Here is a 20627-nt window from a genome sequence, read left to right as displayed (position 1 = left end):
GAGTGACACCAAGTCCCTGCTCTCCAAGTACTTTTCTAAGTAAAGAGTAGACCCTTATGATAATACCATCTACGGGCTTTACTTCAGAAATACTGTGGGTTTGGTTCCTAAGTGCTGCAATAAGTGAATGTTGCAATAGAGTCATGTGAGATTTTCTTTCAGTTTCCTAGTGTATACTTTCTAGTGTATACACTACTCTGTGGTCTGTTGCGTGTGCAGTAGCATTATGTCTAAGAAACAACATACATACCTTAATTTAAAAATAGTCTTTTGCTAAAAAGTGCTAACCATCATCAGAGCCTTCAGTGAGTAGTAGTAGCAGCATCAAAGATCACTGATCACAGGTCACCATAACAAACCAAACAATAATGAAAAACCTTGAAGTAACCTGAGAATTACCAAAAGGTGACAGACACAAAGTGAGCAAATGCTGTGAGAAAAACTGTACTGCAGAATTGCTTGATGCAGGGTTGCGTGAACCTTCAATTTGTAAAAAAATGAAATCTCTGCAAAGTGCAATAAAACAAGGTACACTTATACTCCCATTTGCACTCCAGTATGCTTTATTGTGTAGGATGAAAGAGGAAGGCTTTATTGGCAAATGTAAATTTGAGGTGGTTGTGATTAAAAACAAGCTAAAGACCTCACATTTACAAGACTCCATTTGCAGCTGAAAGATTCTGATTACTGCTACAAATATTAGTTTTCCTCAAACCAAGAGCTTTTTTTTTTTGTCTTTTTAGGGCTAAACCTGTGGCATATGGAGGTTCCCAGACTTGGGGCCTAATCGCACCTGCGGCTGCTGGCCTACCCCAGACTTGCATTAACGCAGGATCTGAGCTGTGTCTGTAACCTCACCACAGCTCACAGCAACCCTGGATCGTTAACCTACTAAGCAAGGCCAGGAATCGAACCTGCAACCTCATGGTTCCTAGTCAGATTCGTTTCCACTGTGCCACGACCGGAACTCTCAAGAGCCGTTTTTAACCAACCAAAAAAATGGAAATATGTGCTACTTCAGCCTATTTAAAAATATGTATATATTATATGCCTTCTGGTGTACTCTCTATACATGTAGACTCTTCATGAATTTACACTCCCCAAAAGAAAATGAAAACATCAACATGAAGTGATGACTTTAAGTGAATGGCCCTCTTGAGCCTGCACTTGGCACTTGGTTATTGTTAGGACGGTGGGACTGTTTGAAAGAGCCCTGAGACTGAGATGTAGCGATTGTGACATGGTGTATCACAAGGCTCTGTGTCCTTCCAGGTTTTGGAACGGGATGTATAACCGCTTTGAAAAGGGGCTGCAGCCCCGACAGTCTGTCACCGATTACCTCATGGCTGTGAAGGAGGAGACGCAGCAGCTACAGGAGGAACTAGAGGCCCTAGAAGAAGTAAGACACACTTGCTCTTGTTAGTCTTATTTCTAGACAGTCACTGCTCTGGGAAAGCCTCTCCTGCCTTAGGGTGTGTGAAATATGGCAACATGGCCGTTTCCTATCTTTAGCCAGAGGATAACCTGGTTAGCATCCGGATCACTGAAGCCAAACCGAGGCACGTAGTACACTTGGGCCATCTGACTTGGCTCACTCCTGTGGTTTGCTGAACTGGTTGGCTGTTCCTCCTGTTGGTTACTTTTGTTGTTATTATTTGAGAGAACTAAAACGAATTCTTTCTGGAGCATACATGAAAAAAATGGGATTCAAAGTGAAAGAACAAAATTAGATAATGCAGCGGTGGTAAACACCTATTTCTCTACTTTTAAGAATAGTTATATAATGACAGTATATTAATCTATAAATGATAATAGCTGAGACTGTCAGTAGTCTATTTTTTGATTTTTCTCACTGCCCAGTACTTGGCCAGAGGAAGTTATAACGTACTTACATATTTGTCCTAATTGTATACCACTTGTTTAGTTGCTCACCAAACCCACCTGGATTCTTTGCTTTATTCTGCCCTACTCATTTTCTTAAAACCCTATACTATTGTCACATTATTCACTTGCTCAAGAATTGGCAAGCAGCTCAAGTTGTCTGTACCTGAATTCTGAATTGAGGCTGAATATTTTAAATAAGATGGAATGCTTTCCCCAGCCTCCAGCCCCGATATCATATGCAGTATAGAAAAAAAGTATAAGGATGAAGGCTGGGGAAGTTCTTCATTATAGTTCATAAAGCAGTCAAGTTCCAGTTTCCACCTCTCTGATTCGTACAGGTCGACATGAAGGTTGGCAAAATATCAACAAGTTAGGGCCCAACAAAGTCTTCTTGCAGCAGATAGTCACCTGCAGGTCATCTCTGAAAATGATGGCCTGGGGAGAATGGTGCAGAGGTCCCAACAACAGAGAAGGCATTCAGAGGCAGTTGGCAAAGCTGACTCCTCTGTTTCCCTCATATCATTCCTAGAAAACATCACCTTTCGTGACATAAATATCATAGACTAGGGCTGCAAACTCAAGTGCATAACTGGAGCCAGATGGGTAAGACAAACACAGGAAATTAAATTGCTGGTTTTGAGAACTTTTGAAGTATAAATCTTGGTCTACTATAAATTTGCAAGTTAAACATCTTTGGACTTTACATGGAGAACTCTGCCTTAATTTTATTATTGGAGCAATGTTTTCTAACTCTGTGCATCAAAATTACCCCCTCATAAAAAACCCATCATGCCTGGGTTCCAAACCTAGAGGTTTTGATGGAGAGTCTTTAAAGTGCCATAGGTTACTGTGAGTTACCACCAGGGCTGAGAGACCTTGAATTAAAGAACACATGGAGATAACTGAAAGGAGGCACAGGTTAAGTTTTTAGAATTCTGGGGCTGTAGTAAAGCTGCTATTCAAAGTCCAACTCATGTCATCACTGGGTCAGGATTCTGTCAGTCTGTTCTAGTTTTCTTGTTAAAATACTACTAATAAAAAATTACTTAGGGAGTTCCCAGATGGCTCAGAGGGTTAAGGATCCAGCATTGTCACAGCTGTGGTGTGGGTTTGACCCCTGGCCAAAAAAAAAAAATTGGAGTTCCCGTCATGGCTCAGTAGTTAACAAATCCGACTAGGAACATGAGGTTGCAGGTTCGATCCCTGGCCTTGCTCAGTGGGTTAAGAATCTGGTGTTGCCACGAGCTGTGGTGTATGTTGCAGACGTGGCACAGATCCCACGTTGCTGTGACTCTGGTATGGACCAGGCAGCTACAGTTCCGATTCGACCCCTAACCTGGGAACCTCCATATTCTGTGGGAGCGGCTCAAGAAATGGCAAAAAAAAAAAAAAAAAAAATTACTTAGAATATCTTAAAGTAGCTTAATTAAAAACCTTTGGCTTTTTGCTTTATAGCAAAGTTAAAATTCCTTAGCCTGACCTTTGAGATTTTCCCATAGTCCAGTCTAATATGCCTTTTCAGCTTTATTCTCCACTGTGCCTCTTGCTTGAATTTACCTGTTCTCTATTTCTTGGACACAGTAAATGCCTTCCTTTTTTTTTTTTCCTGCTTCTCACTGTCCCTCCTGCCAAAAAGACTAACCATTCTTAGCACATCCAAGTTTACGTCTGTCAAAATGTTCCTTCCTCCCTGAAGCTTTCTCTATTCCCTTCCCTCCAACCATACCCACCTCACTATATTAAATAACTTTTTTTTTTTTTTTTTTTTTTTTTAGGGCTGCACCCGCAGCATATGGAGGTTCCCAAGCTAGGGGTCCGAACGGAGTTGTAGCTGTTGGCCACAGCCACACCAGATCCGAGCCACATTTTTGATCTACACCACAGCTCATGACAACACCGGATCCTTAACCCACTGTGAGAGGCCAGGGATTGAAACTGCGTCCTCATGGATGCCTGTCAGATTCATTTCCACTGAGCCACAATGGGAACTCCTTAAATAACTTTGGCCTCTTCCAGATTTCTACATTTTGTGAACTCTGTAGTAAAAGTTCTTTAAAGCTGGATCTGTATTTATCTCTTTTCCTCATACTACCAAGCATAGTGTTTTTGGACATAACAACTTAATTGAGTTCTTTCTGAATGAATATATATGTAATACTTGTCAATAATAGCTCTTATTGACACCGAAGGATGAAATCTGGTAGAATGTCCAGCATCTGATGAATGGATAAACAAAATATGGGAATATTCTTTCAATGGAATATTATTCAGCCATAAAAAGGAATGAAGTACTGATTACATGCTATGATGTGGATGAACAGCTAAGTGAGAATGAAGCCAGACATAAAAGGTTAAATATTGCATGACTTCATTTATATGAAATATGCAGAATAGGCTAATCCATAAAGATCAAAAGTAGATTAGTGGTTATCAGGGATTGTGGGGAGTGGAGAATGGGGAATGACTGCCAAGGGACATAGGATTTTCTTTGGGGATGATAAAAACATTTTGGAACTAGATAGTAGTGCATGGTTGCATAACCTTCTGAATATACTAAAAACCAGTGAAATATACACTTTAAGAAGGTAAGTTACTTATATCTTAAAGAATTAGATAATGAACACTTCATTCCTGATTTTTTTAAAATGTATTTTGAGTTCCTAGGATGAAAATCATTATGGAAAACCATACAGATACAGAAAGGAGGATGACTACTCATTGCCAGGTGCTTTACCTGTGCTGTGTTTTTTGCCATTTTATAGAAAAGCTCTGCTAAGGCAGTGCCATCATTAAATAGAGATGAAGAAAACAAGGCTCACAGAATCTTATTTTGTCTAAGGACATACAGCCTAGCTTTGAACCCAAGTCCATCTAAATCACATGTTCTTAACTTTATACCCAGCTGGAAGGGAATGAATACTAAAGACATGTACATATAAAAACATATATTTCTTATGATTTTCCCTGAAATTGTTCTTTCTTTTTTAGAGGCTGGAAAAAATTCAGACAGTCCAGTTAAATCGCACTAAAATGAAGAGTAAGGCAAGTGAACCCAGCAAACACTCAGGGTTTTCTACCTCAGACAACAGCACAGCCAACACTCCCCAGGATTACAGTGGGAATATGAAATCATTTCCATCAAGGAGCCCTTCACAAGGCGATGAAGATTCTGCTCTGATTCTAACCCAGGACAATTTGAAGAGCTCAGACCCAGATCTGTCAGCCAACAGTGACCAGGAGTCTGGGGTGGAGGACCTGAGCTGCCGCTCTCCAAGCGGAGGGGAGTGTGCACCCAGTGAGGATAGTGCCAGAGACCGCGATTCCGATGAAGCCGTGTTTCTCACTGCCTGAAGTTCCCCTGTGGGGTTCCCTAATAAGGACACACAAGAAACACTTTCCAAAAAAAAAAAAAAAAAAAAAGGGAACAGTGCAATTTCAAATACAAAAAAAAAAAAAACAACTCAAGAAATGGTACGGGTCATTGAGGATTATAAAATGTAGCAATGAGAAGGGAAAAAAGTCCACGTCTTGGTTTCTTCAGGTGTTAAAGAACAGCAAGTAGACATTTCTTTTATTGCATAAATACAAGGAAAATTATGCATTTTAAAAATCATTCTAGACTATGGAAGTTTTATTCAATACAAAGCAATGACCTCTACCATCACCTGAGGTGATCAGTTTAAATCTCCCTTGCGTAGCATGCATCTGCTCAGAAAGTGCCCTGACCTCTCTCCTTCACATTTGTTATCATCACCAGTCTTTCCCCTTATGTCACCTCCAAGGTGCATTTTCTTTCTTTTCTTTTTTTTTTGCTTTTTAGGGCCCCACTGACAGCATATGGAGGTTCCCCGGCTAGGAGTCGAATCAGAGCTGCAGATGCCAGCCTACACCACAATCACGGCAACGCAGGTTTAGTCTGCGACCTACTCCACAGCTCACGGCAAAGCCGGATCCCTAACCCACTGAGCGAGGCCAGGGATCAAACCTGCATCCTCAAGGATAAGAGTGGGATTCATAACCTGCTGAGCCACAACGGGAACTCCCCAGGTGCATATTTTGTTTCCTAAAATATTTGATGTTCCCTTCCTTCCTGACCCTGTTATTGGTATTTCAGCCAACATTTTGGTTGATAGATCTCTTTCTGTAACTGATGAGCTTTGGGATTGTTTAAGCTTATTTTTCATGTTTAATAATCACTTTAAGTTTTCCTTAGATAATATATTTTGAATTGTTATAATTATGTTGCCTTTTTCTGGAATTTCGTATTTCTCCTATCATCATTTACAAAACTGCTAAAACTTATAGCTCACTTTTCTGTAACACCAGTCAAATACCTAATAAAGTAGAAACATTTACTCTCTAGTTCTTAAATATGAATTCAAATCATATTAGCTTTTTTTTTTTTTTTTTGTCTTTTTGCCTTTTCTAGGGCCGCTCCTGTGGCATAGGTAGGTTCCCAGGCTAGGGATCGAATCGGAGCTGTAGCTGCCGGCCTATACCAGAGCCACAGCAACGTGGGATCCAAGCCTCGTCTGCAACCTACACCACAACTCACGGCAATGCCAGATCCTTAACCTGCTGAACAAGGCCAGGGATCAAACCCGCAACCTCATGGTGCCCAGTCGGATTCGTTAACCACTGCACCACGACGGGAACTCCCATATTGGCTTTTTAAATACCAACCTTTTGTTACTATTCCACAGGCTACATTACCAACAGGGTCAACCACCAGCCTGATCCATGAAATATTTCAATGAGGGAAAATCTCAGTTAAGAACTAGAGAATTTGGTTGTCATTTCTATTTAACCAGTGGGATAAGTTTTGTCATCTGTCACTTTAGAAACTGTGTAACTGGTTAATATGGTTTATTTGACATTGTACCTGCAGAGCCCAAGCAGTAGTCCCAACTAGCAGCTTTGCTCATGTGCAGTCAGGTGGTGCAGTCTGACCAGGAAGTTCCAGGGTGCAGGTCTGCTTAACTTGGGCTCCCAAAGGAAGAGTTCTGCTGGCTCTGCATCTGGTCTGCCCATGTCCAGGCAGAAGAGCTGAGCTATAGCCCAACTTGCTGCAGATTATGGCTCCTGGCCCCTCCTGACCAGAAAGCCATTTGAGGAAAATGTGGAAATTTTCTGAAATGGGCCTTCTCAGTCCTTCCCAGGCAGAAGCCAGAGAGACATAGCTTCACCCACTGCAGAGCGTCGCCCCCAGCCCCATCTGACTGGAAGGGTTGGTAAGAACACCTGAAAGCTGCGTAACCCAGCAGCTTCTGGGCTGAGAAGTAAATGGGCAGAGCTGACTGCCCTCAGACCAAGCCGGTGGCCCTGTTTGGCCAGGGAACTTGGGGTACAGGCTGGCTAGGGTTAAGATCACAACAAAGAGCATTAGTGACCTTTGAGTTGCTTTTCACATTGTGCCTGAGCAGGGAAGCTAATCCATAGCCTCACTTACTGTCGAAAACAGCCATCAGCTTGCCTGACCAGGGAACTTTACCAGAACCCATGGGAAGCTGTGTAACCCATCCAACAGCCCAGTTTACAATGGCAGTTGAACAGAGAGCACAGCCCATAGCTTTCCCTGTCTGCACAGCAAAACTGCTGGCCTCACCAGACCAAGATATTCAGTGCACACAATGAGCTGTGCAAGCCCTGTGTCCCATCCTGCTGCCCCACCAGGGCAGGAAGCTGATTTCAGAGCCTCACCTAACGCTGAGTATCGTACCCAGTCCCAACTGTCCTAACTACACACGGGGACCAGAAAACACTGACCGGAGAATCCAAGCAACCTTGAAGCCCATCCTACAGCTTCACTGAGATAGGGAACCACTACCCATCTCAGCCAGCACCCCTCCCCACCCCCGCAGTGCTTGAACAGATGCCTCGCCCCCAAATAGACCCTAATAGCGGGCTCCACTTGCCTAAAGATGTTACCAGTAGACATGCCAGAAACCCAAAGGGAACTGACTGGTAAAGTACCATCTCTGTCAAAGCAAAAGTGCAAAGTCTGGAAGAGGAGACCACTTACTCAAATGTGTAGATTCCAAGGAATCAAAGGTCACAAAAAATCAGGTAACTATGACACCACCTAAAGAAACTAATAAAATTCTAATAACTAATCTAAAGATACAGAAATCTATGCACTGTCAAAAAATTCAGAATAATCCTCAAAGGAGATTAGGGAACTAGAAAAACAATGAAATATAATTAGGAATACATAAGGCAGTGTAAAACTGGTAATGCTATATATATGCATACACACACTCATTTGACAGATGACAAATAATGACAAATAGAGACAAGGGAAACATCAGAAAAGATTGATAAAACTAAGAGTTGGTTCTATGAAAAGATAAGCCAAATGCATATTTGGGCAAAGATGGATTCTATAATAGGATAATGGTGGTGTATAACTCACAAGTCTAGTTTAAAAGTTAAAAAAAAAAACAGTGAAAAATAACCATAGCTAGGAAAATAAAAACAAAACAAGAAAAAAAATGTAACTACAATAATCTGTTATATTTATACAATATAAAAAATAGGTAAATTGTAACATTAATAAACTAAAATGTGAAGGGGAGTAGTAAAAGTGTAAAGCTTAGGAATTCTATTGAAGTTAAGTTGTTATTTAAATAGGGTGTTAAAATGAACAAAATGGCAACAGTTAGTCCTTACTTATCAATAATTACTTTAAACAGATTAAATTCTCCAGTCAAAAGACATACAACAGCGGAATGGATTAAAAAAAAATCTGGAGACAAGGTCATCATACAATGATAAAGGGGTTAGTAGTACATCAAGAGGATATAACAATTTATGCAACCAATATTAGAGCACCTAAATAGATAAAGCAAAAACTAACAAAGCTAAAAGGAGAAATAAAAACAATAAAGTAATAGTTGGGGACTTTAATAGCACACTCTAGAGAATCAATAGATCATCCAGAGAGAGACTTAATAAGGAAACAGCAAATTTAAACTACACTATATAATGAACGTCCCTAATAGCTATATACAGAACATTCTGTTCAACAACAGCAGAATACACATTGTTCTCAAGTGCATGCAAATATTTTCTAGGATAGATACAGCATATGTTAAGCCAAAAAACAAGTCATCAAATTGACATCATAGCAGGTATCTTCCCTGACCACGATGGTATGAAAGTACAAATCAGTAACGAGAAGAAAACTAGAAAATTCATGAACACAGAGTTAGATTTCTTCTGAACAACAATGGGTCAAAGAAGCAATTAAAGGGAATACAAAGAGTCTCTTGAGACAAATGAAAATGGAAACACAATGAAAACTTATGGGATACATCAAAAGCAGTTCTAAGAGGGAAGTTCAGAGCAATAAATGCCTACACTAAGAAGCAAGAAAGATCCCAAGTAAACGACCTAACTCTATGAGTTAAGAAACCAGGAAAAGAAGAACTGAGCCTAAAGTTAGTAGATGGAAAGAAAGAGTAAAGATCAAACCAGAAATAAATGAAATAGAGACCAGGAAAACAGAAAAGATGAACCAAACTAAGAGTTGATTCTCTGAAAAGATAAGCCAAACTGACAAGCCTTTATTTAGCTAGAATAACAAAGGAAAAAAGAGAGATACAAAATAAACAAAATTATAAAGAAAAAGGAGACATTACAACTGATAGCACAGAAATAAAGAATCATAAGAGGCTACCATGAACAACTGTCTGCCAGCAAACTGGACAACCTAGAAGAGATGCAAAATTCTTAGAAACATACTAACTACCAAGACTGAATCAGGACAAAATAGAAAGTCTGAATAAGCCAAATACTAGTAAAGAGACTGAATCATTAAAATTCTGCCACTGAAGAAAAGTTCAGGACTAGAGGCCTTTACTGGTGAATTTTACAAAACATTTAAAGAAAAATTAACACCAATCCTTCTCAAATTCTTTCCAAAAAATTGAAGAGGAGGGAACACTCCTAAGCTTTTTATGAGTCCAGCAGCACCTTGATATCAAAGCTGGAAAGGGACAGCACCAAAAAAGAAAATTACAAACTGATACCCCTGATGAATACAGATGTAAAAATTTTCAATAAAATACCAGCAAGCTGAATTCAGCAGCATATTAAAAGGATCATTCACCATGATCAAGTGGGATTTATACCTGGCATGCAGGATGATTCAACATACACAAATCAATGTGATAAATCACATTAATGAAATGAAAGTAAAAAGATAATCATCTGATTAGATGTAGAAGAAACATGTAACAAAAGTCAACATTCATTCCCAATAAAAACTCTCAAAAAATTAGGTATACAAGCAATGTACTGCAACATAATAAAGGCTGTATGTGATAAGCCCACAGCTAATATAATACTCAATGGTGAAAGGTTGAAGGCTTTTCTGTTAAGATCAAGAGTAAGACAAGGGTGCCCATTCTGACCACTTCTACTCAACCTGGTCCTGGAAGTCATTACAAGAGCAATGAGGCAAGAAAAAGAAATAAAAATCATCAGAATTAGAAATGAAGAAGTAAAAGTGTCTCTATATACAGATGACATGATTTTAGACAAAGGAAATTCTAGACTACCCCACCTGTTAGATCTAATCAACAAATTCAGTAAAGTTGCAGGATACAAAATTAACATGAAAAGTCAATAGCTTTTTTTTTTTTTTTTTAGGCAAGAAATAGATTTATTAAGACACTTGTGAGAGATATAAGAAGGCAGGCAAAGAAGCTCTTCCCCCTAGCGTTTCTTTATACTAACAATAAAATTATCCCATTTACAGTAGCATCAAAAACAATAAAATATTGAGGAAGACATTTAACCAAGGAAGTGAAATTCTCTATTCTGAAAACTGTAAGACAGTGATGAAAGAAATCAAAGACACAAATAAATGGAAAAGTATCCTGTGTTCTTGAATTGGAAGAATTAATATTGTTAAAATGACCATACAACCAAATTCAATGCAATTCCCATTGGATTCCAATGGCGTTTTTTACAGCAGTAAAAACAATCCTAAAATTTATATAGAATCACAGAACACACAGAATAGCCAATATATTCTTGAGAAAGAAGAACAAAATGGGAGGCATCACACTCTGGCCCTCAAGCTATCCTGTAAAGCTATAATAATCTATAAAGTATGATACTTCTATAAAACCAAACAAATAGATCAATGAAACAAAATCAAGAGCCCAGAAATGAACCCAAGCATATATGGGCAATTACTATTTGACAAAGGATCCAAAAATACTCAGTGGAGAAAAGATGATCCCTTCAATAAATGGTGCTGGGAAAACTGGATATTCATATGCAAAAGAATGAAACTTGACACCTATCTTATAACACTCCCTAAAATTAACTTGAAATGATTAAGACATAAATGTGAGACCTGAAACCAGGAAACTAGCAGAAGAAAACAGAAAAAAGGCTCATTGTATATCTTGGCAGTGATTTTTTTGGATATAAATCTAAAGCACAAGCAAAATAAAAAATAAGAACTACACCAAACTAAAAAGCTTCTGCACAGGGGGAAAACAACTGATAAAGTGAAAAGACAAGCTATGGAATGGAAAAAAAATCTGATAAAGGGTTAATATTCAAAATAAAGCACTCCTACAACTCAACAGCAAAAATAAATAATCCAATTAAAAGATAAGCAAAAGACTTGAACAGACATTTTTCCAAAGAAGATATATGAAAGGGCAAACAAGTACATGAAAAGATGCTCAACATCACTAGTCATTAGGGAATACAGATCAAAACCAAACTATATTAAAAAAAATAAATAAATCAGGTATCACCTCACATCTGGTAGGATGGCCAACAGCAAAAGGGACAAGTGGTAAGAAACGCTGGTGATAATGTGGAGAAAAGGGAATCCCTGTATACTGTTGATGGGGAATCCCTGTATACTGTAAACTGGTACAGTCACTATGGAAAACGATATGGGCAATTTTCAAAAAATTAAAAAACAGAACTACCATATGATCCAGCAATTTCATTGCTGAGAATATATACAAAGGAGAGGAAACACTAACTCAAAAAGATATCTGTATCATGTTCACAGCAACATTATTTAAAATAGCCAAGACATGGCAACAACCTGTCAACCAATAGATGAATGAACAAAGAAGTACATACATTATGGAATAGTATTCAGACATAAAAAATGAGCAATCTTGCCTTTTGCAACAATATGAATGAAATTGAGGGCATTATGCCAAGTGAAATAAGACAGAGAAAAACAGACACCATGATCTCACTTACATGCATAGTTAAATTTAAAAAATTAGGTATACAAGCAATGTACTGCAACATAATAAAGGCAATATGTGATAAGCCCACAGCTAATATAATACTCAGTGATGAAAGGTTGAAAGCTTTTCTGCTAAGCTCAAGAACAAGACAAGGGTACCCATTCTGACCACTTCTACTCAACCTGGTCCTGGTAGTCATTACAAGAGCAATGAGGCAAGAAAAAGAAATAAAAATTATCAGAATTAGAAATGAAGAAATAAGTGTCTCTATATACAGATGACATGATTTTAGGCATAGAAATGTCAGAGAAAAACAGACACCGTATGATTTCACTTACATGCATAACCTAACAAATCCTAAAGTCATAAAAAAAAGAGATCAGATTTGTGGTTAACTTCAAGTAGGGGTAGAGGTAGAGGATGGATGGGGAATTGGAGAAAGGTAGTCAAAAGGTACAGTTACAAGATATATAAACACAAGATATATAAATCAGCATGTTGTAAACAGCATGCTGATTCTAGTTAATACTGCTGTATGACTTACATGAAAGTTTAAGAGTACAAACACTAAATGCTATCACAAGGAAAAATATTTGTTTTTTGCTTTCTGGTTTTTTTTTTTTTTTTTTTGTCTTTTGTCTTTTGTTGTTGTTGTTGCTATTTCTTGGTCCGCTCCCGCGGCATATGGAGGTTCCCAGGCTAGGGGTTGAATCGGAGCTGTAGCCACCGGCCTACGCCAGAGCCACAGCAACGCATGATCCGAGCCGCCTCTGCGACCTACACCACAGCTCACGGCAACGCCGGATCGTTAACCCACTGAGCAAGGGCAGGGACCGAACCCGCAACCTCATGGTTCCTAGTCGGATTCGTTAACCACTGCGCCACGACGGGAACTCCTGCTTTCTGTTTTTATTGTATCTATATGGGATGATGGATAATAAGTAAACTTATTGTGGTAATTATTTCAAGATAAATTCAAGTCAAACCACTATGCTGTATACTTTAAACTTATATAGTGATACGCATCAATTATATCAATAAAACTGGAAAAAAACAGAAAGGGCAAGGAAACTACATGGCTGCATTCTCTAATATGAAGGATTGGAGGGAATGTAGCAATATATGTAAATGAAATAATACAGTATTATCGTAATTGTGTCAAACATACTTAAAAATAGAACTTTATTATGTTGGAGCCTTAAAATATAAAAGTACTCTGTTAATGTAAATAAAGCAAGAATAATGCTTTTGGAATATAAAATTTGAGTGTGTTCTACTAGTTCCAAATTAAGTACATTTTCTGCAATACACTGTATGTGGTAGGGAATACCTTGTTAATGATACTTAGGATGTGGTTGTAATAGCGTTTGCATTTTTATAACGTAATTCACACCATACCATTCTTGTAGTTGATTATTAACTTTTAGAAACTTCTTTGCCTAATACTGATGATGAAATAACTTCTTCCATTTGGCAGCACACATCTACAAAAGTAAATATATAAATAATAACATTTTTTTTAAAATGACAGTGAACAGAACTATGCATTTATTTTGAAAAGCAAATAATATAACTATTGGATATTTTAAAATTTAGTTGTTTAATGGGAGGTCTTTCACATCAGACAAACTTTTTTTTTCAGTCCCCACCAAATATTTTACAAAACATTATAAATTTATGCATATGTTCATTTAGACTACTTATTAGAAGTTAACTGAAATTTATTTTAAAGATTACATTTATTGCTTATGAAAATTTTATTGTGCTTCATGGGGCCTTAAAAGAGCATGGCTAATCCAACAAGACTAAAATCTCGAATAGCCCATCTTCATTTTAAATTAAACATCAATTAGGAAGTGTTTTACTTAAAGCAGTTGGTTTAAAGCATAGGGAATAAACCAAAGTAAAACTGACTCAAGGCAGATTACTTCTCAACTAGTAATATTTAGAGCTCAGCTGATTTATTATTTAGTGATTTTCAAGAAATTTTAATGGTAAGAAGTAGGGGAACATTTTATTCATGATTCAGCAATTAACAAAGGAAATTTTTCAGAATAAGTGAAGGTGAAGAGAAGGGAAATTCTAGGATAGGTTTTAATTCTTTCAGAGCACAAACACAATTTGTTTCTTTTCTTCCCCTAAAACAGAATCTGAGCTGTCCTTCAATTTAAGCCTATATGAATTATGATTAGATTTACCTGTCAATCTCTATTCCAATATAAATTTCCTGGTCTAGGTTATTCCTAGAAACCTTCCAACTTTCAAACAGGCATCTTCATCATGTATCTCATTTATTTAGAACACTTTCTTCTTTGAGATATTAGCCTTTAAATTTCTACCCATGACAAACTCCTGCTCTGAATAATCTGGTAATTCCTAAGCTTTTCTGTACTATCCTGCCAGACTATTTCCATCTAGTCTTCTATTATGTGCTCTAAGTCAGAATCTCTACTTTGGCAGGCATTTTTTTCCCTCCCTCTGGCACTGCTTCTCCAATAAGGCCAATTTTCAGAAGAAAATAATACAGCCATAAAATTATTAAAACATCACTTGAATATTTTCCATCCTGGATTACTTATATGACCTATTATCTTAAGTAGTTTGTCAGTTAAATGCAGGTAATGATGATCAGACTCCTCTTTTTACTAACTGGGTTGTTAGGCGATTATCTAACAATTTTAGATAACATACCTTAACATACCATATATTAGGTATGTTGGCTGGTATAGAATGAAACTGGGATAGTTCAAGTTTAAAGAATAAAAATTGTAGAGATGAATTACTTGTGTGATGCTATAGAAGAGATTTATGAAGTAAGAAAATAATGCTTTTTTGTGGAGGGGAAGGTGGTTAAGTACCTAAACATCTAGACCATGTTTGAACCATTGCTGTATAGTATTTCCACAGTGCCTCAGGCGTAGTACATGCTTAATAAAATTAGTAGATGGAATAAATTAATATCCTTATAGAACGGCTGTGGTCTGCTATTCTCTTGTTTTGGACTTTGCCTGTTTTTATTTTTTCTTTTTACAGCCAAACCTGCAGCATGTGGAAGTTCCCGGGCTAGGGTCAGAGTTGCAGCGGTGGGCCTATGCCACAGCCGCAGCCATGGCAGAGCTGAGCCTTACCTGTGACCTATACAGCTTGCAGCACCCCAGATCCTTAACCCACTGAGCTAGGCCAGGGATAAAACTTGCATCCTCACAGATGCTATGCTAGATTAACCTGTTGAGCTGCAATGGGTTTCTAGGAAAGCTTCCTGATGGTTGGCAAAAGATAGGGACTACCACTGTGATGATTGCTGGGAAAATTGAAGCTTCTGTGGCCAGTGCAGTACGGAGAGGTGTCTGAATACTCTGAAGATTCTGCCACAAGTTTGAAACACTTACCTCAGTTATCTCATCTATACATCCAGAATAATAATTATACCTTCTTCATCTGGTCATTTAGAAGATTAAATGGCATGCCGTTAACACAGTACCAGGAAGAAGCGTCATTAATAAAGTTACTTTCTCTATCCAAATTTTATCTCTATAGTCCATGTGAATACTTGGCCTTCCACAAACACAGACTAAGTAATAAGTATTTTTTAAGTCTAAGAAAATAATTTTGTTTTTTCTAAAGTATTATTGCCAGAAACATGCACAGAAGGAAGAATGAAGAAAGGTAAATCTGTATTGTATGCTGGCGTTTGGAATGGCAATCATGTAGAGATGAAGCTGAAACAATACTAGGCATTAAAAGTTTTTTTTTGTGATTTGGGTACTACCTTATCAAGCCTCGGGTATCTAGTTCAACATTTTCTACCTAATTATATTTCATGGCGCCCCATAAAATATGTTCATTCCGTAATGTGGTATAAAAGAAAACTGCTTCGCATAGTGCAAATTAAAGCAAATCCAATTAAATTAATTAAAAACTGGACTGCCTAAAAATTAAATACTATTTATTTATTAAAACTGTTCTTGCAGACAGGATTAATGGCAGAGTAGAAGGACTAGAACTCACCTTCTCTCATAAAAGCAACAAAATTACAACCAACTTCTGAACAACCTTCAACCTAATAGACTACAAACTATCAAAAAAAGACATTTAGAGTTCCCATTGTGGCTTAGCGGAAATGAATCTGACTAGCATCCACGAGCATGTAGATTCAATCCCTGACCTTGCTCAGTGGGTTAAGGATCCGGCATTGCTGTGATCTGGCATTGCTGTAGTTCACAGATGTGGCTCAGAAGTGGCGTTCCTGTGGCTGTGGCGTAGGCTGGCAGCTGTAGCTCCGATTAGACCCTTTGCCTGGGAACCCCCACATGCCATGAGTGCAGCCCTAAAAAGACAAAAAAAAAAAAAAAATCCTACTCTAGAAGACAAAGAGGAGGCCATATCAAGATGGTAGGAGGGGTGATTGTGCAATATAAGCAACTGCATACTTGCTGGGTGAGTAGCCCACAGACTGGAAAGTAACTGTATCACAGAGACTCACCTACAGGAGTAAGAGTTCTGAGCCCCACATCAAGTTCCCACACCTGGGGATCTGGCATTGGGAGAAGGAGCCCCCAGAGCATTTGGCATTGAGGGACAGCAGGGCTTATGTGCCAGAGTTCCATGGGACTGAGGGGAAATGGAGATTCCATTCTTTTATTTTTTTTGAGGGGGTTGCACCCAAGGCATAGGGAAGTTCCCAGGCCTGGGGCTGAATTGCAATCGCAGCTGTCAGTCTACACCACAGTCACAGCAATGCATGATCCAAACTGCATCTGTGACCTACACCATAGCTCACAGCAACACCATATTCTCAACACACTGAACAAGGCCAGAGGTCAAACCCACATCCACATGGATCGTTGTCAGATTCATTGCCCCTGAGCCACAAAGGGAACTCTGGAGATTCCATTCTTGAAATGCACACACACGCCTACATATACACTGGGTCCCAGGGCAAAGCAGACTCCACAGGAATCTGGGTCAGACCTGACTGCAGTTCTTAGAGGATCTCCTGTGAAAACAGGGGGTGACTATGGGTCGCTGTGCAGGAAGGACATTGGAGGCAAAATTCTCAGGAATAATCATCAGCCTGTGCTCCTCTAGAGGTGGCCATATTAGAAAAATCTGGCCCCACCCATCAGGGGTGAGAAGCTCCAGACCAAACAATAATCTGAGTGGGATCACTGCCCCACCCATCAGCAAACAGGCTGCCTAAAGCCCCCCCGCCCCCAAGCACACAGCTGCCTCTAATCTCACCCAGAGACAAAGCCTCACACACTGGATAGAATAAGCTCCACCTACAGTAGGCAGGCACCAGTCTCACCCATCAGGAAGCCTACATCAAACCCCTGTAACAACTTCAGCCACAATGAGGGCAGACAACAGAAGCAAGAGAGGCTAAAACTCTATTAGTCTGCAAAAATCTATACAAAATGAAAAGACAAATAATTATGAATCAGATAAGGGAGCAAGAAAGCCCCCCAGAAAAACAGCCAAGTGATCTGGAGATTACACACCTCCATGAAAAAGACTTTACATTGATGGTAGGAAAGATGATTAAAGAACTTGGAAATAAACTGGAGGCAAAGAGTGATAAATTACTAGAAACACTGAGCAAAGAAATATGAGATTTAAAGATTAAGCAGCAGAGATGCAAAATACAATAACTGAAATACAAAATTTATTAGAAGCAGCCAACAGCAGAATACAGGAGGCAGAAGAATGAATGTGCGAGGTAGAGGACAGACTAGTGGGAATGACTGATGCAGAACCGAAAAGAGAAAAAAAATTGAAAAGAAATGAAGACAGTCTAAGAAAATTCTGGGACAATGTTAAATGCATGAACAACCGTCATACCAGGGTGCCAGAAGAAGAGAAAGGGCCAGAAAAAATATCTAAAGAGATAATAGTTGAAAAATTTCCTAACATGGGAAAGGAATCACTCACCCAAGTCCAGGAAGCACAATGAGTACCATATCAAACAAACTCATGAAGGAACACCCCAAGACACATATTAATCAAACTGACCAAAACTGAAGACAGAGAAAAATATTGAAAGCAGCTAGGGAAAAGAAACAAATAACATACAAGGGAACCCAGACAAGGTTAAAGGCAGATTTTTCAACAGAAACTCTGCAGGCCAGAAGGGAGTGGCATAATATAATTAAAGTGATGAAAGGAAAAAACCTCCAACCAAGATTGCTCTACCCAGCAAGCTTTCATTCAGATTTGAAGGAGAAACCAAAAGCTTTGCAGACAAGCAAAAGCCAAGAGAATTCAGCATCACTAAACCAGCTTTGCAACAAATACTAAAGAAACTTTTCTAGGTGGGTAAGAAAAGGCCACAACTAGAAACAAAAATACTATAAATGAAAAGGCTCACCAGTAAAGGCATACATATAAATAAAGGTAGGAAATCATCCACACACATATATACTACCAAAAATAGAAATCGTGAGAAGAGGAGGGTACAAATGAAGGACACCAGACATGCACTTGCAATTAAGAGACCAACAATTTAAAACAATCTTGTATATCTGTAGACTCCTATATCTAAACTTCAGGGTAACTGCAAACCAAAAATCTACAATAGATACACACACAAATAAGAAAAAGCAATCCAAATACAATACTAAAGATAGTCATCAAATCACAAGAGAACAAAAAAGGGAAGAAAAAAGACCCAACAAAAACAAGTCCAAAACAGTTCATAAACTGGCAGTAAGAACATACATGTCAATAATGAGCTTAAATGTAAATGGACTAAATGCCCCAACCAAAAGACATACATTGGCTGAATGGATACAAAAACAAGACCCATATATACGCTGTTTTCAAGAGACACATTTCAGTTCTAGGGAAACATACAAATTGAAAGTGAGAGGATGGAAGAAAATATTCCATGCAAACAGAAATCAAAAGAAAGCTGGAGTAGCAATACTCATATCAGACAAAGTAGACCTTAAAATAAAGAATACTATGGAATTCCCATTATGGTGGCAGCGTAAATGAATCCCACAAGTATATATGAGGATGTGGGTTCAATCCTTGGCCATACTCATTGGGTCAGAGATCCGACCCTACCATGAGCTGGAGGTTGAAGACATGGCTCAGATCCTGCGTTGCTGTGACCATGGCATAGGCCAATAGCTGTAGCTCTGATTTGACCCCAGTCTGGGAACTACCACATGCTGTGGGTGCACAAAAAAATAAAAAAATTTTAAAAAATGAAAGAATATGAGGTAAAGATAGACATTACATAACGATTACAGGATCAACCCAAAAGGAAGCTATAGCAATTGTAAATATATATGCAACCAACATAGGATCACCTCAATATATAAGGTAACTGCTAAAACCTTAAAAGGACAAAAATCACATGAACACAATAACAGCAGGGGATGTTAACACCCCACTTACAGCAATGGACAGATCATCCAGACAGAAAATCAACCAGGAAACACAGGCCTTAAATGATGGATTGGACAAGATGACTTAATATATATTTATAGAACATTCCATCCAAAAGGAGCAAAATACACATTCTTCTCAAGTGCACAAGGAACATTCTTCTAGGATTGATCACATTCTGGGCCACAAATAAATTCTTGGTGAATTTAAGAAAATTGAAATCATATCAAGCACCTTTTCTGACCACAACACTATAGGACTGAAAATCAACATGAAAAAAACTGCAAAACACACAAACACGTGGAGACTAAACAACACGCTACTAAACAACCAATGGATCACTGAAAAAATCAAAGAGGAAATTTAAAAATGCCTAGAAGCAAATGACAACAAAGACACAACACTCCAAAACCTATGGGATGCAGCAAAAGCAGTTCTAAGAGGGAAATTTATAGCAACACAAACCTACCTCAGGAAACAAACAAACGAAAAAGCTCAAATAAACACCCTAACTTTACATGTAAAGCAACCAGAGAGAGAAGAACAGACAAGGCCCAAAGTTAGCAGAAGGAAAGAAATCATAAAGATTAGAGCAGAAATAAATGAAATAGAAATGAAGAAAATCATAGAAAAGATCAATGAAACTAAAAGACGGTTCTTTGAAAAGATCAAGAGAATTGATAAACCTTTAGCTAGACTCATCAAGAAAAAAAAAGAGAACTCAATAAAATTAGAAATGAAAAAGGAAGTTACAATGGACATCACAGAAATACAAAGGATCAGAGACTATAAGTAATTTTATGCCAATAAAATGGACAACCTAGAAGAAATGGACAAATTCCTAGAAAAGTACCATCTTCTAAGATTAAACCAAGATAAAAGAAAAGAACAAACTTATCACAAGTACTTAAATTGAAACTATGATTAAAAAACTTCCAACAAACAGAAGTGCAGGACCAGATGGCTTCATAGGTGAATTCTATCAAACATTTAGAGAAGAGCTAACACCTATCCTTCTGAAACTATTTTTAAAAATTGCAGAGGAAGTAACATTCCCAAACTCATTCTATGAGGCCACCATCACCCCAATACCAAAACTAAAGATTCTAGAAA

At 38.3% G+C, this 20627-nt stretch overlaps 2 protein-coding genes across 14 annotated transcripts in view; one reads left to right on the top strand and one right to left on the bottom strand.

Moving 5' to 3' along the window:
• Positions 1 to 6246, top strand: part of MTMR7 (myotubularin related protein 7) — a 122126-nt gene extending 115880 nt beyond the window's left edge. For all 11 annotated transcript variants that reach the window (XM_085002961.1, XM_085002967.1, XM_003134197.7 and 8 more), the window contains 2 exons: positions 1273 to 1399; positions 4873 to 6246. In XM_085002961.1, the coding sequence (XP_084859087.1) occupies positions 1273 to 1399; positions 4873 to 5235 (490 nt within the window). In that variant the 3' untranslated portion in view covers positions 5236 to 6246. The remainder of the gene's footprint in view (positions 1 to 1272; positions 1400 to 4872) is intronic.
• VPS37A (VPS37A subunit of ESCRT-I) overlaps positions 1 to 20627 on the bottom strand; it is a 66308-nt gene that overhangs the window by 2299 nt on the left and 43382 nt on the right. The gene's annotated exons all lie outside the window — the stretch shown is intronic.

This window comes from Sus scrofa, chromosome 17 (genome assembly GCF_054392235.1).
Source record: "Sus scrofa isolate SSC_HxYL_T2T_F1_AM1 chromosome 17, Sscrofa_HxYL_maternal_Yorkshire_Landrace_v2.0, whole genome shotgun sequence".
In the NCBI taxonomy this organism is placed as follows: Eukaryota; Metazoa; Chordata; class Mammalia; order Artiodactyla; family Suidae; genus Sus; species Sus scrofa.
Note: the sequence above shows the minus strand (reverse complement) of the source record. Positions and strands in the feature narration are given on the sequence as shown.